Source organism: Lontra canadensis, unplaced genomic scaffold, assembly GCF_010015895.1.
Source record: "Lontra canadensis isolate GAN:19392208 unplaced genomic scaffold, GSC_riverotter_1.0 scaffold48, whole genome shotgun sequence".
In the NCBI taxonomy this organism is placed as follows: Eukaryota; Metazoa; Chordata; class Mammalia; order Carnivora; family Mustelidae; genus Lontra; species Lontra canadensis.
In genome coordinates, this window is record NW_022631042.1 from 3,214,440 (window position 1) to 3,230,536 (window position 16,097).

The 16,097-nt window shown below is 38.0% G+C and overlaps 1 protein-coding gene across 1 annotated transcript in view; it reads left to right on the forward strand.

The window, feature by feature from the left end:
• PCLO (piccolo presynaptic cytomatrix protein) overlaps positions 1-16,097 on the forward strand; it is a 397,216-nt gene that overhangs the window by 20,103 nt on the left and 361,016 nt on the right. Inside the window, 1 exon segment of the mRNA XM_032873242.1 lies at positions 7,605-9,008. Coding sequence (XP_032729133.1) covers positions 7,605-9,008 — 1,404 coding nt within the window.

Sequence of the window (16,097 nt, forward strand, 5' to 3'; positions counted from 1 at the left end):
GTGGTTTTTTGGTTTTAGACTGCTTTGACAAACATTAAACTATGCTTTTATCATTTGAACCTATTTTTTGAGGATTTATACATGTTATTGCCAGTATTTGATAAATATTATTATGCTTTAGGAAGGAAAATGTTTGGTGTATGTTTCACAAGGTATGGTGACAGCTGCTGAATTATGCAGCAGAAATTATAATCCACACGCTTTCAGAGGGTTGTGTCCATCCAACTTCTGGATGGATTGTTTTAAGTAAAACTGTTGTACCCACTTGCTAAGCATGTCATCACAGTTCTGAGAAATGCTAATGTCCTGTTTTTAGCTAAAATAAATTGTGCATTAATATGCATAGCTAAAGATGTCAACCACAGTGAGCCATCTGCAGCCAGACTGCTGTCACTGAGTCGCTGCCTCTGTGGAGGAGGTCATGTGGCTTAGGCAATCCTCGAAGAGCAGAAAACAATCTGTTTTCACGCGATAGCTTGCTTTCCTATTGATAATAAGATACATTATGTGATTACATAATGTGTGTTATATAATTATATTTTCTGTGGCGTTCAAACTAAATAATATAAATAACATATTCAGTAAATATTTGAAGATAATTTGATGAAAAATAGGAAAAAATTTCAGAATAGTTGATGAGAAGTCGGTGCTTTCTTTTGAGTTCATGTGAAAGAGGAGGGAAGAAGTAGTAATTGGAGAAGAATTGAAAGCACTGTCTGAGTCTAAATGTTCAAACTATGCCAGGAAGAGTTGAGAAGGGACAGACCTGAGAATGTTAAGCAATAAAGGAGGAAATTCCGTGTGGACCCGAAAGATGGGTAGCATTCTGGTGAACGCAGGAGGAATACACATTGGGCCGTGCATTCCACTCACGTGTGAGAGAATGAGGATACTGCCATGATGGAGTAAGTGGTACATGCGGATGTCACGGTTTGCTGAAAAGTTTAGTTGTTATGCTTTCAGAAGTAAGAACCCAACAGTCTTTATTGTATAGGGACGGGCAGGATGAAAGTGTAACTGAAGAAAATTTATTCAACAGCAAATGTGAATGGTGTGAACACAGCAAGTAAAAATTCCCAATGTTGTGTTATTCTTTTGATGTTCCATTATTCCAAGTACCATGCTGTGTTGAGCAGAGATTCCATTATAAATCTTATGTAGATTTTATGTTTAAAATTTCCAGTTTGGAGTGCACTGAAGGGTAGATGTTAGTCATTAGGCCTTCTGGACTTTTGTGTGTGTGTGTGTGTGAGAGAGTGAGAGAGAAAGAAATATTCATTCCATTTTGAAGCTAAATAGGTGAATAACAGTTGTGAACAAGAATATGCTTTAACTCTAGAACCCTAACATTTGGGGCACCTGGTTGGCTCAGTGGGTTAAAGCCTCTGCCTTCGGCTCAGGTCGTGATCTCAGGGTCCTGGGATCGAGCCCCGCATCGGGCTCTGTGCTCGGCAGGGAGACTGCTTTCCCCTCTCTCTCTCTGCCTGCCTCTCTGCCTACTTGTGATCTCTGTCTGTCAAATATATAAATAAAATCTTAAAAAAAAAAAAAACCTGACATTTGCCAACTCACCTCAATGCTTAGATGCATCGAGTTAATTATCATCAATTATTACTGAAGACATACTCTTAAAATTCTGAATATAATTTTTTAGTGATCAGTAATAATCAAAACTTTGGGTAACTTTTTTTGATAGTGGCAACATTAATTGAAACTCTCTAGGTGAAGCTCACTACCTTAAGTGGTACTTCTTGAGACATCTAAATAGTACATTTATGATTATCCATCAAAGTCCTTAGCCAATGAATTTATATTACTGTATGTCATAGCTCTAATAAATAACCCAGAGGATAGGATTCAATAGGGAGGTGTGTTTTAGTAATTGTACTGCAGGTCTGCATTAGGGTATACAGTGACCTGAGATTGAGCAGAAATTGTGGCTAACCAGTCTCTTATCCCATTTACTCAGATTATTAAATTAGAGGAGTGAATGAACGACTTTGTGTGTTTCTTTTTTCCTTTCCTTAGAACTAACTGAATTATGGTAGCTCATTAAACAGTTGTGTCTCCAGACCTTGAATTCCAATTATGTATTCTATAAGTAAGGCTATGGGTGGGAAAAGCAAAAGATGACTATTTTTTCCTGTTGTTATATGAACTCTAGAATTTAGGAATAGGTGAAGCATGACATATTTTTCAAATAAAGTTGGATTATTTCATTTTAATATTTATATATTGAAGATAAGACTTCTTTCTGGACACACTGATATCGTTGTGGGCTTCCCTGGTATTGTTTCTTGTATTTTTCCCATCATTTATCAGGTGGATGTGGATGATTATAGTGGAATGTTAGGGAATAAGTGCTAGTTATTTTTTTTTTTTTAAGATTCTTAATTATTTATTTGGGAGAGAGAGTGGATGCACAAATGAGAGAGAGAGAAAGAGAGTGAGAGAGCACATGAGCAGGTGGGGGGAGAGGCAACGGGAGAGGGAAAAGCAGACTCCCCGTTGAGCAGGGATCCTGAGGCAGGGATTGATCCCAGGACTCTGGGATCATGACCTGAGCCGAAGGCAGATGCTTAACCTACTGAGCCACCCAGGCGCCCCAATAACTGCACTTACAACAGGTGCCCCAATAAGTGCTAGTTATAGGAAGTTATTATGAAATATTGGTAAAAGCCTTCTTCTGTGAGTCAGCCTTGGCCTTGGATTTTGTTTGACTCCTGTGGCATAGGGAAGAAGTAATAAGGACTAAGATATTCTGAGATCGTCATTCATGGCTACGATGGAATGAAGACCCAATCATGTAGACATAGGAGAACCAACTATATTATAGACATTGGGTAACAAATGGAATGGGCAGCAAGCGTCTGAGGAAGTGATGGTAATAAATTAAGGTTCATTTCTGCTCAGACTTAGAAATAAGTGTTTAATTTTGGAAGTTAAACAGGCCGTTATTGCCTTGAGGTGCGGAAAATATGTATGGTTAGCGGGTATGGTGATTATGAGGGACTCTTTGAGTTTGACTCAAAATGGGGATAGGTTGTTCATGGCATGCAACCAGGAAACGAAGGCAGCAGCGTGTCCTCCAAACTGTGTAAACAGTGGGAATTAGCAGAGTAAACACAGGAAAGCTGTAGCTTGAAGAGCACAAACATTTTCAGTTAATTTATTTAATTCAAAACAGCTCAAAACTGTGGGCATCTGTCATGCTTAAAGGCTTAGTTAGACCCCAGGGCATCAGTGGAAAGACCACTACCGGGAAGTCCTTACTGTTTGTTACTTACTATCTTTGGGGGATATAGACCTGAAAATAGATTGATGATATAAGTACTAGCATTTTACATTTCAAAATGATATATTTTGAAGTTCTTGCAAAAGATTAACTTCATTTCACAGTTCTGGGAGAGGCATTGAGTTGCAAGGGGAAGTAGTTAGAGTCAACCAACCCCTTCTGTGGTTAGTGGTTTTATGCAGATGATCTTTTTGTGAGGGTGTAAAGAATCTAGACAGTGACAAAGGCCAAGTGAGGGGGGTTGGCTTTGGAAATGTGAAAAGAGATATGGGAAATTACCTTTCACAAGCAGTGCAGACATACTTGAGGAATAATTGAGAATGTAGGGAAGATACCACAGGATTTCTAATTCTGATGACTGAGAGGAGAAAGGTGCTGTTATCACTCATTCCTCTCCCTGCTGGCATGGTGGAAGACAAGGCCCCCCTGGAAGAGTACAAGGTGGTTTCTGATGCTGGGGCGGCTTGTGGACTTTTTCATTTTCTCAGTTTATAGGAAGTTTGCTTTTGTTTTTGTTTTCCAGTTGAATCAGGGAATTGCAAATGCTTCTGTTTTCAGTGATAGATTGTTAAGCGCTGAGATAAAAATCATTTCTAGTTGCAACGGATTTGGCCAGCAGAATTAAATATAAAAGGAGGCTCTTTCTAAAAAAAAAAAAAAAAAAAAATCCTAAGAGGATAAAAAGCTTTTCATATTGTGTTTGCTGCAATGATTTTAACCCATATTCTAGCAGCGAGGAGCAACACTGAGGGGTCAAAATGGCTGTTACGTGTTTTATCAAAATGAAGAAAATGTGGTCATTAAAGGGACAAAAGATGGGGCAGTGGAGTCTGTTCAGAAAAGGGGTATGTTAAGAGAAAAGCAGAATTCTCCTCTGTGGAGAGGCAGTGACTTGGGTTTCCTACCTCTCTTCCCAACTCTTCCCTGTGTCATTTCATGGAAACGAGTCATAAACATTTATAAAATACAAGGAGACATTTGATTTTGGAATAAGGGCACTATAAAATGTATTTCCCACTACTAGTGTAAATTATGCATTTGGTATGCTGTGGTAGTGTTCTGATTTTACGTGGTTTGAAAATGGAATGAGAGCCTAGGTAGGCTCGCTACACGCGAAGCTCCGAAGTTCACATCCGAGAAAGTATTCAGTGGGGAGGGTGTGAGGAAGTTTCCTGTCAGGAAGAAAGGAAAAAGTAGTCATCACAGTATCATCAGATACTTAGTCCATATCTATAATCTTCAAGTTATATGTTAACTTGTTTCTTATCTGACTTTTTTACTACAGTGTAGTCTCCAGGAGGATGGAGATTCTTATCTCTTATTCTGTGCTCTGTGCCAAGTAGAAGTTGCTCAATAAATACTTGAATAAAGAAATGAATAGGTGGCTTGGGCGCCTGGGTGGCTCAGTCAGTTGAGAGTCAGACTCTTGGTTTCAGCTCAGGTCATGACCTCCGAGTAATGAGATTGAACGCTGCATTGGGCTCTGTGCTCAGTGGAGAGAGTCTGCTTGAGAATCTCCCTCTCCTTATGCCCCTCCCCTCCATGTTCTCGCTCCCTCAAATAAATAAACCTTAAAAAAATAAATAAATAAACAGGTGGGGGTGCCTGGCTGACTCAGTCAGTGGAACACGAGACTTGATCTCGAGTTGTGAGTTCAAGCCCCATGTTGGATGTGGAGCTTACTAAAAAAGAAAAAAATAATTAAAACGGAATAGGTGAATGAAATTTGCTTCTGCTTTGGTTATAACACTCATCAAAAAGATTAAGAGCAGCTAACTATAATGCAAGTCAGTAACCCTAGGGATTTATAATTTACTGTGGTTAATGTAGATGCACATCTCATAATGTTTTACAGGAAAAAAAATCAGTGACAGAGCATAGGTAAAGAATGATGCTTTTAATTACATTTTCTTTTGTCTGCATAATTATGAGTTGATGTCTCATTTAAGGTTGTGGAAAAAGACAAATGAGCAAAAATGAACAGTACAACAGCAGAAGTGACATTGACAGTAAGGGAGATGGTCGAGTAGGTAAAAGTTTATTTATGAAGGAGTTTATATCCATCAGGAAGGGGGTAAAGTAGAGTGAAAATTTCCTACATTCTAGCTCACCTTTCGTCAGGGTACTGGCACAAGTAGCAATTGCTTATGTTTTGGAATTCAGATATTTATATAATAAAAAGTTATTTTGTGAAATGCCTCAAACATACAAAAAAGGAAATATTTAAAATATTGCAAGTACACAGATACTCAATACCCTTATTGAAAGCAAATGTAATGAACACTTTCTACTCATTTTTAACAAATGTTTTAATTTTACTTCATTTCACATTTAAAAACAGAAATATAACATGTTAGATTGACAATCTCTTTAACCTTCTCTAAACAAAAGTTTGCTTTCCCTGGGATTGCAAAATAAGCCCTTTTTTACAAGTGCATGAGTTTAAATGATTCAGCGTGCTTTTTTACTTTAAAGCCATTATATTAAGAAAATCATTCAATAAAGTTTTGTTCTCTTACTAAAACAGCTTCACAGTATAAACTATTAAATGACAAAAGTTTTTAAGAGTTTAGGAAAGGCTACTTCAATTTCTTTTCAAAAGGAAGTTGTTTGCCCATAAGGAACATGCTTTTTGCCAGCCTAACACTTCATACTTTTATACTGTGGAAAACTTTTCCGGTAACTCTGTTCCAAATATTTAGTTGTTCACCATTAGACTTCTGTACAGAGAATCTCCGTGCTGAACTGGTAACATTGGTTATTTTGGTTGGAGAAGATTGTATCATATAGAATTTGATGTTCTGAATTACTTTGGAAGTATTTAAAATTTTGTATAATATGCACATATTATTTTGGAATTTAAAGAAGGTAAATGCCAAACATAGGTACTTTTATCTTTTTATTATTTATTTATTTTTTTATTTAAATTCAATTAGCTAACAGATAGTACCTCATTAGTTTTTGATGTAGTGTTCAAGTGCTTATCCCATCATGTGCCCTCCTTAATGCCCATCACCTAGTTACCCCGTTCCCCTACCCACCTACCTTTACACAACCCTCAGTTTGTTTCCTAGAGTCAGGAGTCTCTCATGGTTTGTCTCTCTCTGATTTTTTCCCATTTAGTTTTGCCTCCCTTACCCCTCTGATCCTCTGTGCTATACCTTATATTCTACATATGAGTCAAACCGTATGGTAATTGTCTTTCTCTGATTGACTTATGCTATCCATAGATACTTTTAAATTATGTTCTAAAATAAGTATCCAATTCAGCATCTTTTTATAATTGGTGCAACATGAAATGAACAGATGTACTTACTCCTATACCTGTGTTTATATATGTTGTATATCTCACATCTATATATATCTCACCGGTTGAATAAGTATATTGCTTCCTTACACTGCTCTTTCTAGTATATTCATAAAATTATAAGGAAACAATAGTTCCTCTGTTAAATCATGCTATTATTTATGATAATTTGAAGAGATGCCATTGGTTTTTCTTTATTTTCTTAACAGAGAATGTTCTCTTTCTAACCCAGTGTGGTTAACAATTTTTGTTTTCACACATTGGATTATGTCGCCTTGGAGGGGAAAGTAATGCTCTGCTAATTTAAGAAATTAGCAATGTGTTAATAATTTGACAGGCTTACACTGGGTTGTGTAACTAAAAACTGTATATGAGCCACCAATAGAAACATATCTAATGGAAGTAATTTATGGAATCTAATTTGTTATAATTCATCTTTTTATGATACAGTGTTTCCTATTTCTGTGAGTACAAACTTACAGTAAATCAGGGGCAAAGAATAACAAAATTAGGGTGCCTGGGTAGCTCAGTTGGTTTAGCAAGCAGCTGCCTTTGGCTCAGCTCATGATCCCAGTGTCCTGAGATGGAGCTCCACATCGGGTTCCCTGCTCAATGGGAAGTCTACTTCACCCTCTCCCTCTGCTGCTCCTCCTGCTTGTGTTCTTTCACTCACACTCTTTCTTTCTTTCAAATAAATAAATAAAATCTTTAAAAAAAAAACACAAAATAAAATTAACATTAGAAAAAAATACAACTTTATGTTCATTTTTACTTTTTATTTTTCCAAAAATATAGAGTGCTTAATTCTCTGAGGTTCACTAATTATATTTCTGTGTAATCAACATTGTAATATTTTAATATAAATTAAGTAAAATAATTTGGGATCTGTATGTTTCAAGTGAGGAGCGACATAGTTTCAAACGGTACCATGCATTTTTAAAATTACGTTTTTGTGTCTTCACATTGTTACTGTCTCTGACCATTATTTCATATTATTTCTAGATAAAAGAGTGGCTCTGTTTAAACTGTCAGATGAAAAGAGCTCTAGGAGGTGATCTGGCTCCAGTTCCACCATCCCCTCAGCCCAAACCGAAGACTGCCCCCGTGACTCCTCCATCCGCAGTGAGCAAACCGTCTCCACAGCCACAGCAGACTTCTCCAAAGAAGGATACTGTACCCAAACAGGATCTCTCAAAGGCCCCTGAGTCTAAAAAGCCCCCACCACTAGTGAAACAACCAACCATTCGCGGATCTCCCCCACTTGCAGCCAAGCAGCCTCCTGTGGCTGAGTCTTCATCCAAGCCGGCCCCTCCCAAAGAGCCTTTGGTCCCATCTGAGCAGGCCAAGGTCCCCATGGCTGAGGATAAACCAAAGCAGCCCAAGACGGTGAAACCAGCCACAGACGTTGTGTCTTCAGCACCAATAGCAGCAAAACCTGATACTCCAAGCTCCAAAGTACAGTTGGAGGATCAACAGATAACAGCCCCTCCTCCGAAAACAGATGCTGCCAAACCCTCACAGAGTTTTCCACCAACGGGAGAAAAAGTCACCCCCGTCGATTCTAAAGTCATACCCCGACCTGCATCAGATTCAAAAATTCTTTCACACCCTGGGCCTAGTTCAGAGACTAAAGGTCAAAAGCAAGTTGATTCAGTTCAAAAGAGGGAAGAACCCAAGAAAGCACAAATCAAAATGAGTCTGAAGCCAGATGCCAAGCCGATGCCAAAAGGGTCGCCTCCGGCCCCAGGCCCACGACCTACCACTGGCCAAACTGCCCCCCCATCTCAGCAGCCCCCGAAGCCTCAGGAGCAGTCAAGACGCTTCAGTCTGAATCTGGGAAGTATTACTGATGCCCCCAGGTCACAGCCCACGACGCCTCAAGAAACCGTGACTGGAAAGCTCTTTGGGTTTGGAGCATCGATCTTCAGCCAGGCATCAAATTTGATCTCCACCGCAGGCCAGCCTGGGTCTCAGTCTCAGAGCGGGCCTGGGGCCCCAACAAAACAAGGCCCTCCTCCTCCACAGCCACCTCCTCAGGGGCCACCCAAAGCCACAGGTCAGGGGCCACCAGCACCTGCAAAGGTTATCCCTGTGAAAAAAGAAACAAAAGCACCAGTGGCTGAAAAATTAGAGCCCAAAGCTGAACAAGTTCCAACCGTAAAAAGAACAGAAACTGAAAAGAAGCCTCTGCTTGTTAAGGAGAGCAAACCTTCAGCAGCAGAGCCTCAAAAGCCTGTCCTAACGCCCAAGGTGGAAAAGACTCCCAAACCAGAATCAACCTGTCCTCTCTGCAAAACTGAACTCAATGTTGGTTCGAAGGAGCCTCCTAACTTCAATACTTGCACAGAATGCAAGAATCAAGTGTGTAATTTCTGTGGATTTAACCCTACACCACACTTGACAGAGGTAAGCAATTTATATATTACTTACGGATATGAGCATATCATGTTTATTTTGAAGTATTTTGGTAGCCGAATTTCTGAGCAAAAAATGCCCCCCTAAAACAAAAATACCCATTTCTAGAAAGGTTTATCAATATTGATGGCACAGTTGAAGTTTCAATTATTTATTACAGGCTTAATTTCTTATTAAAAGTTCATGTAATTATATCTTTTCTTGATTATGCACCAGAATTAAGAAGGTGAAATAAGCTGACAATTTAAAATAACAATTATCCCAATTCTTTGTGCAGTCAAATGCTCTACCACTGAGCTATATCCCCATCCCAATTCTTTGTGAATGAAAGACATGTAGCTTTGGAGTACCATGTGGTTTTCATTACTCACACCAAGTAGTAGTTGTAATTTACTGTTCCCATGATCTTTGGTCCTTCCTGCTTCTACTACCTTGGAGAAAGTTTTGATTGCTTACAGATCCATAAAGAACATGAATTTGTTATGTTACAAACACTCTTAAGCACTTAGTGTAAGTTAATAATATTGACTACTAGAACACAGTGGTTTGAACTTATTAGGTCTAGACTTCTTATAATTCTCTTTGAGCTATTATCTGCCATAAATATCATAGAGAACTTTCAGAAGAAGTGTGCAAAAAACCAAAAATAAATGCAAAACAAAAACAGATACATGGGTTTCAGTGACTGATGTCAAGAAACTGTGTTTCTTAATTTTTTTCTTAATGGGATGATGAGACATTTTCTCCATGGTGTAAATGACCAAAACATAGATGGACAAATTTCTACCTATTCGAGTTATAAAAGAATGAATCTGTAAACATTATGGATGTGTTCGGCTGTTAGAATATTTACATCTTGGGAAACTGAGGGGTTAAATTATTATTGCTGTCTTAGATGTTTAATAGACCTTTTTGGGATTTAATTTTAAATAATTGTTTTTACACAAATCAGAAATACTTAAGGATTATTTTATTCACTCTCTTTGATTTTGCAGTTCATTGGAATGGAAAAATTGAATAGATTTTAGCAACTATACAGAAGGAGGTTTAGAGATTCTTAGTGTTGTTTTTGAGTTAAAATTTTTTAGAGAACAAATTATACATTTTTTTATTTTTTACTTTTAAAAGGCGTTAGGTTGCTTTGAAATAATGAGCATCAAGTGAAAGCGTTTTTTCTACAGACCTGAGCAGATTTTTATGGTCTTTATCTACGAAGAATAGAGTTAACTGAGAACCATTTTAAAGGCAGATAAAATTTGGTTTCCCTCAGCATTTCATGAGTGGTAACAACTATGATTATTACTTACAGCGGTTTGGAATTATTGCAAAAGCAAAACAAAAAGCAAACCTTAAATTTCTCCCATATATTTAGGAGAGTTGTTTTTGGTTGTGTATTCATGAAGCAGAAAATTTTGGTTTTACCATTACAATTTTATTTATTTGATAGACTTAGAGAATTTTGCCCTTTAATGAGGAGCTGATGGTGTCAACACAGTACAGTTTAATAGCTATAAAACAAATGGCATCACTAAAAACAAAACAATGTCTACATTTGAAATGTATTTGGGCACACTTAAAAAAAAAGTGTAGTGTGGAGGGAGGATTGTGTGTATGCATGTGTGTGTGTACATATATGTATATGTATATATTTGGACCACAGTAATTATGAGGATCCAGTCAGTGTCTGGAGGTATGAAATGAGAGCCCTTGGGTAGAAAGGTGATAAACTTTTTAGGAAAATCTTTGGTTTTCTTTGTGTTGGTAAAATTATAATTTGGGGAGGTGCTCATTTGAAAAGGAGATTTCTTAAAGCACAGAATTTCCTAGGCCATGTGTGAAATTTCAGTAGTTTGAAAATAGACGTGGTCTCAAGTATTCAAGTGGTTTAGGTGAAATCCTATTTTAAATATCATCACTGGGATCACTGTTACTCAGAGTGTTTTGGTGTGTGGTAATTTATTTGAATTTGGAAGATGTTTCAGAGGAGAAAAAAAAAAAACGATATAACAAAAGCAGTTGTCTAGTGTTCCTATCTTAACTGAATGTGCTAATCCATGTGAAGTTTTGAGTTAGTAGAAGGTCTTAGTGCCCTCCAGCCTTTAGGTAAAGTCTATTGGCTGACCTGTATCAAGGGAGTGAATGATGTGGGTTGAGTGATTCAGTATTCAAATACCCCCAAGGACTTGAGAGGATGGGCACAAGGAGTTAGTTGAAAAGAGAGGCACATTGTGTTTGCATGTGTGTATGCATACATAGACATACATTTCTAGAAAATCTTAAGTACGATTTACAGGCTTAGCTTATGATGCTCTTTGAGAGTTCTTACTACTAATCTCTCCTCATTTCCTTCAGTTAGGAGCGATTAGTGAAGCACCTTCTCCCTGATCCTTGCTTTATTTCTATGCTTTCTGCATTCTGCTTGTGATTTTTATTTTTTGTTAACCTCCTATTTTATGCTTTTTTTCTTATAGTTTTAGGGGGCACATTCAGAAAATACTCAGACTTTATACCTGCAATGCGAAGAAGTGGTCTAAGAAAGGAATCAACTACTTCCGTTTATTTTTTTTCTAACAAGGCACATTTAACTCTATATTATAAGCCTCTGCTTCTACTCTACCTTATTACTGCGAGGCAGGTCTTTTCTTTTGGGTACTACTCTGCCTTCCCCTTTTGCTGTTCTGTTTCTCTGGTGGCAAGAAGAGCTGGTTATGGTTAGTCATGAGTTAGGGAGCTATGGAGAGAGGACTTCCCCCACCCCCGCCTGTTTATCAAACACACCTGTCTCTTAGGTTGCTTCCTATTTCTCATACACAGCATCCCCCACAACACCTGAGCTGTGCCAAGGGCTGCCTGCAGGGCCCTGGGGTGTAGCCAGGCTTCAGCCTGAGCCTCACGGTTTAACTCTTTGATGCCAAGTTTGTGTAAGTGGCACCATAATCCAATAGCCTCCAATAGCAAGGAAGAAGTCTCTTAGGCTTTAACTTTGGCCAACTCAGGGAATATTTTATCTTAGAAAGAGTTTTAAAAGCAGCAACAAGGCTTTTGGAAAAAGCTGGTCTTAGAGAATTTGGAAGCATCCTGAGAAAACAGCCTAAAACTGACAGTTTACCTAGTGAATTTTAATAATTCTGGTTCAGTTCAAATGCAAAAAGGACTCATAGTTACTCATTGTGGGTGTTGATGTTACTGTTTGTACCGTACCTTTCAAAAGTAATTTTTTACTATGGGAATAAAACTTAAGACTACATTTCCTCATGTTTCAGGAAGTTCTAAGGGTCATAATTTTGCTTTGTTAGTAAGGTAATTATGCAGCGCCTGAGCGATGCAGGAATAGCTAGCATTTATTTGTCACTAGGCAACAGATGGGCCTTTTGAGCCAATTAAGACCCAGTGGTGTAACTGGGATCCCTTCAGATTTTTGGTCTCTTGCTGGGGTGGCTTCTGCCTTCTCTGTCACACCCTCAAGGAAAGCCTCATGGGCATGCGTTGGATTTCTTAGTTTGACAAACATGTATCTTGCTTTTGTTTTAAAAAATCATTACTTAGTACATTAAAAATCGTATACCTCATACTAAAAAAGTGCTTAAGTGCACACACACACACACACACACAATTAAAAGCTGAAAGAATGATAAATCAATTTAGTCAAAAATAATTCTATGAATAATTGTTTTCAAAAGAATTACTTAATAGAGATACGCATTCTGTGTGAATATTTCTGACATGCGTGACAGAGAGGGACACTGATAGTACTTTATAACTTATGTGAGAGAGTTGACAAGTTCGTGGCTTGAAACAAAATTTTTGGTGCTTAATTTTTAGGAGAATTTGACCTGTTGCTTTTTTATTAAGTAATATTTTGTCAGAACAAACAAATTTGGATTTAAGATAAACTTGTTAAAATAAATTTAAAGTACTTTCTCCATTAGTCTTCTATGCATTTTTGTGTGGTTAATATTCTATCTGGTAGTTCTGTATTCAGTCTTAACATATGATTATACTATTTCCTCACATGATTAAAGACTTTGTGCATATTATTTAAAATGATTAATTTTTTTGATACATGGATATATGTTTTTTCATACACATTTTTCTCACATTAGGGATTTAGGCTGTTCCATTTTTTTCATTATAAATAAGATAAATGTTTTTGGACTGATACTTTGTAGTTTTAACTGTTTCCCAGGGAACGTTTATTATTACTAATGTTACTGAATCAAGGGACAAGGACCCTGAAGTATCAGGTTATCTTTGGAGATAGGATAATGTTTGACATCCCCACCGCAGGTGTCATGATTCCCTTCTTACTGCAGCTTCTCCATTCTCAAAACAAAAAACACTGAAATTGATATTTGCTAATTTGGAAATCTAAAATTGCTATATATCATTCCTTTGATTTGTACTTCTTTGATTACCAGAAAGGTTATTTGGATATTACAGGTAAATAGACAACTCTCATTAGGATCCAGGCAAAACATTGTGTAAGGATTATGGGAAAAGGTAAACTGCTGTCACTGTTGATGGTTTGGTTTTTTGTTTGTTTTTGTTTTTGTTTTTGCAATAGGCTGCTATTTGACGGCATTTTTCTGACAGCAATCTTGTTGGTTTTACAGTGATTTTAGCGATCGGGAGAATGGATGTCAGAGCAGGGCAGCTATCAAACTGTAGAGGTAGAATTCAGAGGCCGAGCCAGTGGGCTCGCTTCTGTTCTATATGTGAGTAACCTAGGAAACTGGATGGCCATTGCCCCTTGTTCTGTCCTCTCTTACCTATAAGTTGGGTCAGTTGGTAATGACCAGGACTTCCATACCAACACATTTGCTAGCATGTGCATGAAAGCCAGGAAACATTTGGGACCCATGGAATAGTGGCTGTTTTAGATAGTTGGACCTAGAAGAACGGGCACATTGAGATGTTCAGAAGCATAGAGGTCAGCATCATTGCGTCCTTTTTCTTTCCAGAGAAGTCCACCCCTGGTCACCATTTATGGGTGAAAGGAATGACTGAATGACAAAATGATGTCCCTACTTTCATGTATAGTGAGTATGAGGACATAAAACATTCTTGCTCCAGCTTCAAGAAATACTGTTGTATTTCCGCCAATGAATACAAAGACTTTACTCCATGAAAATGATGACCATCTAAGTGTTCCATTGGTGGTAGTGGTGGTTGTTGATCTTTGCTTCTACCAACATTTCTGTACAGCCTCTTCCGTTAATTTCCCAGGACTGGGATTACTGGACCATAGGTTATCTATACCTTAAACTTGTTCTCCAGGGTGGTTGTCCCAGTTTATATTCTGGCCAACTTCTCATGCATGCTACTGTTTCTCTAGAGATGCCTTGTCTGATAAGATAGTCACTGGACGGATGTGGCTAATGAGCCCTGTGGCTAACTAAATTAGGATTCTCTTAAGTGCAAAAAGACACACTGGATTTCAGAAACTCAGTATGAAGAATGTAAAATATCTCCCTGATAATTTTATGTTGATTACTGTTGTGTAAGACTTTCCATCCATAAATATTGCTATTACTACTGCCTTTTCAACATGTAAACTCTGGGGCTGCCTATGCTCATGCATTGTGATATACTGCGGTGTAGGATGTATTTCTTTCCCTCTATACAAGAGAAATGCCAATATTATTAGGTTTATAGCTCTCTGATTATCTTTGACAGAGCTCATTTTCCTTAGGTTACCCAAGATAGCTGGTTCTTTTTGCATGCTCTACTGAGCAGATAGTTCTCAGGGCTCTCACCATCGAGAGACACACTACTGATGCCTGGTCTGGTCTGGCTCAAGCATCACTGTTCTCAGGTGCTGCTACCCATCTTTAAGAAATATCTGTACTATTGGAAAAAAAAAAGAAAAAGGAAATATCTGTTCTATTGACTAGCACTAGGCCACATCTTCTCTACTGATCTCTCTGGTTCCAGATGTTTTCTCTCTCACTTCTTTTCAGAACTTTAGGGTCTATTTATATTCTTCCTGTGGTTTTGGTAAAAATCATCTATATTTGGGTCAGTTGCTACTAGGAAACTCAGCAATACAAAATATTAGAATTCATGTCATTTGGTCCACTATTTTCTCCCTTTCTTTTCTTGATGACCGTGTATTTTACTTCTAAAACTCTATTCCAGGGGTGCCTGTGTGGCTCAGTGGGTTAGGCCTCTGCCCTTGGCTCGGGTCGTGATCTCGGGGTCTGGGGATGAAGCCCCGCATCGGGCTCTCTGCTTGGCGCCTGCTTCCCCCCCTGAAAACCTGCTCTGCCTACTTGTGATCTCTCTCTCTCTCTCAGGTAAATAAATAAAATCTTTTTAAAAAAAAACCTCTATTCCAATAATTTGAGGGGTGCCTGGATGGCTTGGTTGACTAAGCTGCCTACTCTTGATTTCTGCTCAGGTCATGATCTTGGGGTCCTGAGATCGAGCCCTACATTGGACTGCATGCTCAGCATGGAGTCTGCTTGAGATTCTCTCTCTCTCTCTCTCTCTCTCTCTCCCCCTCCACCCCTCTGTGCATGCATGCTCTCTCTCAAATAAATAAATACATGGAAAAAATAAAACTCTATTCCAATAATTTGAATTACAGAAGTAGTATTCCATATACCAATCCATAGGATACTGAAGTGTCTGAAGAGAAATGAGTAGCTTCCTCTCCACCATGTACTTCATATTAATGACACAGTATCTATTTAGACCATCTTTTTCTTTTTTGCTTTTCATTTTTAAAATTTTTAATTGATGTATCATTGACAGGTAATATCAAATTAGTTTCAGGTATACAGCCTAGTCATTCAACAATTACATACATTATGAAATGCTCAGCACAGTAAGTGTATTGCAGTATTATTGACCATATTCCCCATGCTGCCCTTTTCATCCCCATGGCTTATTTGTTTTATAATTGGTAATTTATGCCCCTTAATCCCCTTTGCCCATTTTATCCATTTTCCCACCCCTCCCCTCGGGTAGCCATCAGTTCTCTAAGAGTCTCATTCCTTTTTGTTGCTAATTTGCTCATTTGTTTTGTTATTTAGATTCCACATGAAATTAAATCATGTGGTATTTATTTTTCTCTGG